Source organism: Juglans microcarpa x Juglans regia, chromosome 5D (assembly GCF_004785595.1).
Source record: "Juglans microcarpa x Juglans regia isolate MS1-56 chromosome 5D, Jm3101_v1.0, whole genome shotgun sequence".
NCBI lineage: Eukaryota > Viridiplantae > Streptophyta > Magnoliopsida > Fagales > Juglandaceae > Juglans > Juglans microcarpa x Juglans regia.
The window spans coordinates 9,309,979-9,315,742 of record NC_054602.1 but is presented as its reverse complement, the minus strand read 5'-3'; the positions used below and the strand labels follow the sequence as shown (position 1 = coordinate 9,315,742).

At 33.6% G+C, this 5,764-nt stretch overlaps 1 protein-coding gene across 1 annotated transcript; it reads right to left on the bottom strand.

The window, feature by feature from the left end:
- Positions 1-2,986: 2,986 nt before the first annotated feature.
- Positions 2,987-3,747, bottom strand: LOC121265611 (non-specific lipid-transfer protein A-like). Its single transcript, XM_041169291.1, has 2 exons — positions 3,328-3,747; positions 2,987-3,081 (listed from the first exon to the last, which is right to left on the bottom strand). The coding sequence occupies exons 1-2, from the start codon at positions 3,672-3,674 to the stop codon at positions 3,075-3,077; spliced, it is 354 nt and encodes a 117-aa protein (XP_041025225.1). The 5' UTR covers positions 3,675-3,747; the 3' UTR covers positions 2,987-3,074.
- Between the last annotated feature and the right edge of the window lie 2,017 nt (positions 3,748-5,764).

Below are 5,764 nucleotides of genomic sequence, written 5' to 3'. Positions count from 1 at the left end.
GTATTTTCCATGAAACGAAATGTTGAGATTTATGCCTTATGCTTTTAAATGATGTGATGAACTGAGGTTTTAAAAGGATGCCATGAACTGAGTTTTGAATGATGCATTGAAAGATGATGTTTAAACTTATGCTTTTAAACGACGTTTATGAATGAATGGATTGTTGACTGAAAGAATGAAAAAGAAATGACTGAAAGGAATGAATGAAATAAATGACTAAATGAAAAAATGTTTTAATGTATGAAAATATGTAATGGCCATGACTGAATGAATGGGTACCAAAGGATTAGGCAGATTGCAATGTCGGGTAAGTAGTATTGGCAGTGCACCCAGTACTACCCTTGATTGAAACGGATTCTCAACCTATAGACACAGGTGGAATCCCAGTCTAAAGGAAGATCACTAACCCTAACACACAGGGCGTAACATTGTGTACCAGTCAAAGGAAAGCGAAAAGAATGAATGCATATATGCTTTAATTTCTTCATGAATGAAAGTACAAGGTATGAGAAACGTTTTAAGAAATAAAAACCATTTTTAAAGAAAAATCCCACCTTGTGATGTTTTTTAAATGAAATGTACACTTACATAAAGTATGAATGATGAATGATGAATGCATGAATGAAAACCTATGTTAGTATATTTTAACTGTATGAAGTAATGCTTACTGAGTATTCAACTCATTTTTGTTTTTATGTATGCCCCTCCCCCTCTTAGGGACAAAGCATCAGGACAGACATGGCCCAAGAGAAGAGTGACTGAAGCCTAGGCGAGCTTTATGTAACGTATGAAAGAGTATTTTGCAAAAGGACTTTTTTATTTAAACTTAATGATTTCCACTGCAAAACTCTATCTTATATTTATAGAGCAGGTTTTAGTTTTAAACTTAGAATATTTCATATACTGGGAAGGAAAGAGAAAAAGTTTTAAAATGATCAGTAATTCTCATCTTATTTTCTCAACAAAAAAAAAAAAAAAAATTCTAAAAGTCTCACCACGAGGACGAGCGTTACATATTCTTTCGGTGAAAGTGTGGGGCGCAATTAATATAGTTTAGAAGTATTGTCATTCTTCCTAAATAAATGAATAAGTCTACTGGACAAGTTAAATAAAAAACTGAAAAAATAAAATAAAAAAGATCTACGTACCGGACAAGTTGCAACTCAATTTGTTATTAAATGAATTGTACATAAATACAAATTATGATCGATTATTAAATGATACAATTCGTAAAAAGCTCAACTCAACTAGCATAAGTTTGAATAACTTCATATTTATTATATTTTATTGTAAAACTTTATCTCTAGCAGGAGGAAGCATTTAAAAAATAAGAAAAAATATTCTTAATATTATGTATATATATTGCATAAATCCTTGTGTGTGTGTGTGTAACAATTTACAAAATTTTACAAAAGTTCAAAGTTTTTTCTTAAATTTGTAGATGAAATGATAAGATGTAATATAAATAATTGATTTATTCAAAATTAAGTAGCTCGTAAACAAACTCGAAATGACTCCAATAATAAATTAATAAGCTAGTTATTTCTGAACATAATATGTAACTCTATGATAAATTTGAACTCGATTTGTGTTGGAATCAAAATTAAGCCAACCTAGTTTGGATACTGAGAATACTTGAAGAATATCTCACTATTATTTATTATCTTATTATTATTTTTTATCTACTTTTCACTATTATGCACTACTATTTAATATTCAATTATTACTTTTTTACTACTATTTACAGAATAACTGAGAATACCTCACTACCCACTACTCGATCAAACTCAATTCCTTTACACTCCTAATCACAATTGAGGTGTCACACAAATTCCCCTTGGCAGTTGGCACGTATTGAACCTGAGTTAAGAGTGAATGCTTCCTGTTTAGGAGAAAAATCTGGTTGTTACTTTAAGGTTTTAATTACCAAAATAAGTGCTAATGTTTTGATTGAACAATGTCTTGCTAAAAACATGTGCTTTACCACTGCTTCAAAGCAAGTTAAACCCATTGGCTCTAATATACCATAATTAAGTATTTTGGCCTTGAACATTGAGCACACAGGGGAAATAATTTTTTGGAGAGTCATCTCCTCCTAATTATACAATAATAATCAAACGAAAATCCACGAACAGTAAAAGGAAATATAATTTTTAGAAGCTAATTAAAGGTACGTACTATCCTTTTTGCCCCCATTTACTCATGCATACATGCATGAGAATTGAGATGGCCAAAATCAAGAACTGTTATTCATATTTTGGCATCATATAAAAAGGTATTAATTTAATTTATTGAGTACACATACTCATTCATACACGTGTTTATCATGTTGCCATCTATAGTAGTACGGCCCGTATTTCCCTTGCATAGAGTTCTCGGGATCAAATCGTGATAATATTTGTTAGACCATGAGATATATGTCAACTCCGCTTCAAATTAATTGGTGTTAAAAAGATCATACACTACTTGAGTCCTTTATTACATTAGACATCACGTACACACTACAAAACCCGGCCATAAGAAATGATATTGTGAATACCGACATTCATGATATGAATTTAATGACTAATTCATGAAGTGCCTTGTTGTCTTGATTTTGTCCTCGCATTCATGCTAATTAATAGTCGTTGAATTCATATGGAATACGACTTAAGCTATGAGCTGATTCCTTCTCTCTTTAGTTTAAAAAGTATATCTCACCAAAAAAAAAAAAAATCGCTTAGCTTAATTGTCGTCGTTCATCCAAAACAAAAATAGTTCTGATCGACAATGGTAAAAGCTTGTTTAGATTTTACGGCATCTCCAAGCATTATTACTGCAGTCTGCAGATATGGAGCTTGACCCCTAAAATCAAGTAATTAATTAATTGGGCCAAAGAGCGTTGCAAAGAAACTAGGAATCATTTTATTCGTTTAATTTATCTTTTCATGCATATATATAATATAAGATAACCAAAAAGAGTCGAGCCCCGATATATTAATGTTTACAACCCAATATTTTGGCCATATATGTTGCTCTATCGATGCATGTTCTCCATCTTTATTTGTGATCTCCACTCGATCCTTAAAGAATCATCATAATCTGCAAATCACAGGAAAAAAAAAAAAAAAAAACACATATAATTAGTCGAGAGTGCTCAACAAGAAAATAGATATTTTCACATGCAAACAGATCCAGTATTAAAATTATATGCAGTAGCTAGTAGCTCATGATGAATCACTGTTTTTTGGTCAAACTGCTCGCATGAACCAAGTAGAAATGCATTCGCCTGCTCAAACAAAGCCAGATGCATGCATGCAGTCAGAGATTGAGAGAGAAATAAATTACTTGTTGCAGTCCACATCGGGTTTAATCGGAACCGGAACTTTGATCTTGCAGAGGTCGGGAAGCTGTTCAGCCCTATCAGACTTAACACCATCCTGGGCTGCAGCATTTTTGAAACAGACACACAGAGCCTTGCGATCTTCGGAGGTCGTAGCTTTATTCAGCACTTCGCTTGCGCCTAGGCAGCAGTTAGCACTGGGTGTTGGTGGGTCAGAACCCGTCAAGAACGGCATGCAAGGCAACAAAGCTTGCAATGCATCCTGGCATAGATCGGCTCTTGCAGTAGTTGCGCTTAGGATCAACATCATCATCATCAACCCAAAGGCCGTTAGAATTGTTTTCTTCTCCATTAATCTCTTTTGGATTAAAGACTAATGCTTAGTTACAGATATGAGCTGTTTTGATGTATTGAATAGGTGCAAGCTTGCTGATCTATATATAGAGGCGTTGTAATGTGTTATGACTACCCTTAATTAATGACTTTCATTAAAGTAGTGGGCCTGGGTTCATAAATACGTCCCAAGGGAAAAAGAAGAAATTAAGCTAATTTATGTTACTCAATAACTAAGAACTAAACTACAAAATAAGTTTCTACCTTACAACTAGATTTTTCCATAAATATATTACAACGTCCATCTTAGACCATGAGAAGTAAAAGTTCAATACCAAAGTTGCCCTTCAGCCTTTTCGAAATTTTTAAGTATCTGTTTTTGTATAATTTTTGAATTTTTTAGGTTCTCACATTTTTTAAGTTGATCAGTTTAATTCGATTCGGTTCGGTTTGGTTTCTAATATAAGGCTTTAATATATTGTGAATCTTGCTAAGCCAGCAAACACGGAAAGGAAAGGGAATTTCATGAGGAATGAACACAAGGGTGCTTTTGGAAATTTATGCGGAATAATATTGTATTTGCTAAATATTTATTGAATCATAAATATATCTCATTAATTGACTTACATTAGCGATGCCAAGTTGAAATAAATGCATGCACCTCAACTTCTTGAAGGCAACGTTATCTAGAATCTCTAATAATATCAAAAACTTGATTTTATTTCCATTTGAATTTCATAATTTTCAAATAAAGATTTGATTTTCATAATTATCAAATCAAGAGAATTAATTCTCATAATGATCAAAATATTTTTCTTAGCTTTCAAAGTCTCTCATTCTTTTCTTTCTATCATGGTATGCAAGGCTCGATTCTATGAACTATTTCTTCTAAAGACTTTTTCACTAGCTTTGCATCCTACAAAATTGTTGAGTTTAGGGATTGTTAAAGATGAGGGAGATGTTTGCAATTGGTCGGGTGTCATACTCATTTTTACACCCGCAAATGAGAATATGCCACGTATGAGTTTCAGCAAAGCAAAGAACAAACCAGCATGCAGCTGCTCACGTTTTTGTATTCTCATTTCTCTGTGTGCCCAACTCTCTCTCTTTCTCTCTCTCTCCTCCTCCCCCTCTCCCATTGGCCTCCTCTCTCTCTCTCTCTCTCTCTCTCTCTCTCTCTGCGTAAAATAAAAAGTCCCTTCAAAACACTGTCTTCTCCTTCCCCCACCCCCGTCGGCCTGCTCCCTGAGTGAAACTGGCGATGAAACTCCTACAAGAGAAATATTTTAAACTGACCTTGAGGGGAAAAGAATCGTAATAAAGAAAAAGTAACGATCAAATACATGAAAAACTGACTTCCTTCTTACTTGATGGTGTTGATTTCTAATTTTCAGGGGATCTGGCTTCATGATTTATAGGACCAACCGTAACAAAGATCTGTGCACTAAGAACCAAAATCCATGGCCGATGGATGCAGGCCCTTAGATTTTCTATGAAATTTCAAAAGATCTACGGAAAGCCCAAAATCAGGAAATTAAATTCAGGAGTGATTGGAAGACACTACAGAGTAGGGGTGTAACCGGTCCGGTTCGGTCCGATTTTGGACAAAACTTAGGACCGAACCGGTATGTACCGGTTTTGCATTTTCCAAAACCGATTACTCACCGGTTACCCTCCTAAACTGGTACTTCCGGTTTCCGGTCCGGTTTTTCAGTTTGTTTAAAATGTAAGTTTGATAGTTGTCATCTGTCAGTGCATGCAAATTACTATATGATTCTTAATTGATTTTGGTAGTTTTGAGCCACATTTAAAGATGTTTCAGTTCTCGTTACCTATTCAAACTTAGAGATGATTTTGTTTATATAGATAGTGATTATGATGAAAATTGTTACAATGTTGTTCAATCAATACAATAATTTCCTGGGCACTGCTGAATAATCAGGAAGTGATCATGTACCATGTTTGAAATATTTGTGAATTGGATGTCATTTAATTGTAATTTACTACATATTGACAATATATATATATATATATATATATATATAAACCAGATGCAATATCCCAGATGCAATTATCCCATTTTCTTAAAGTTATAAACCCAATCATAAA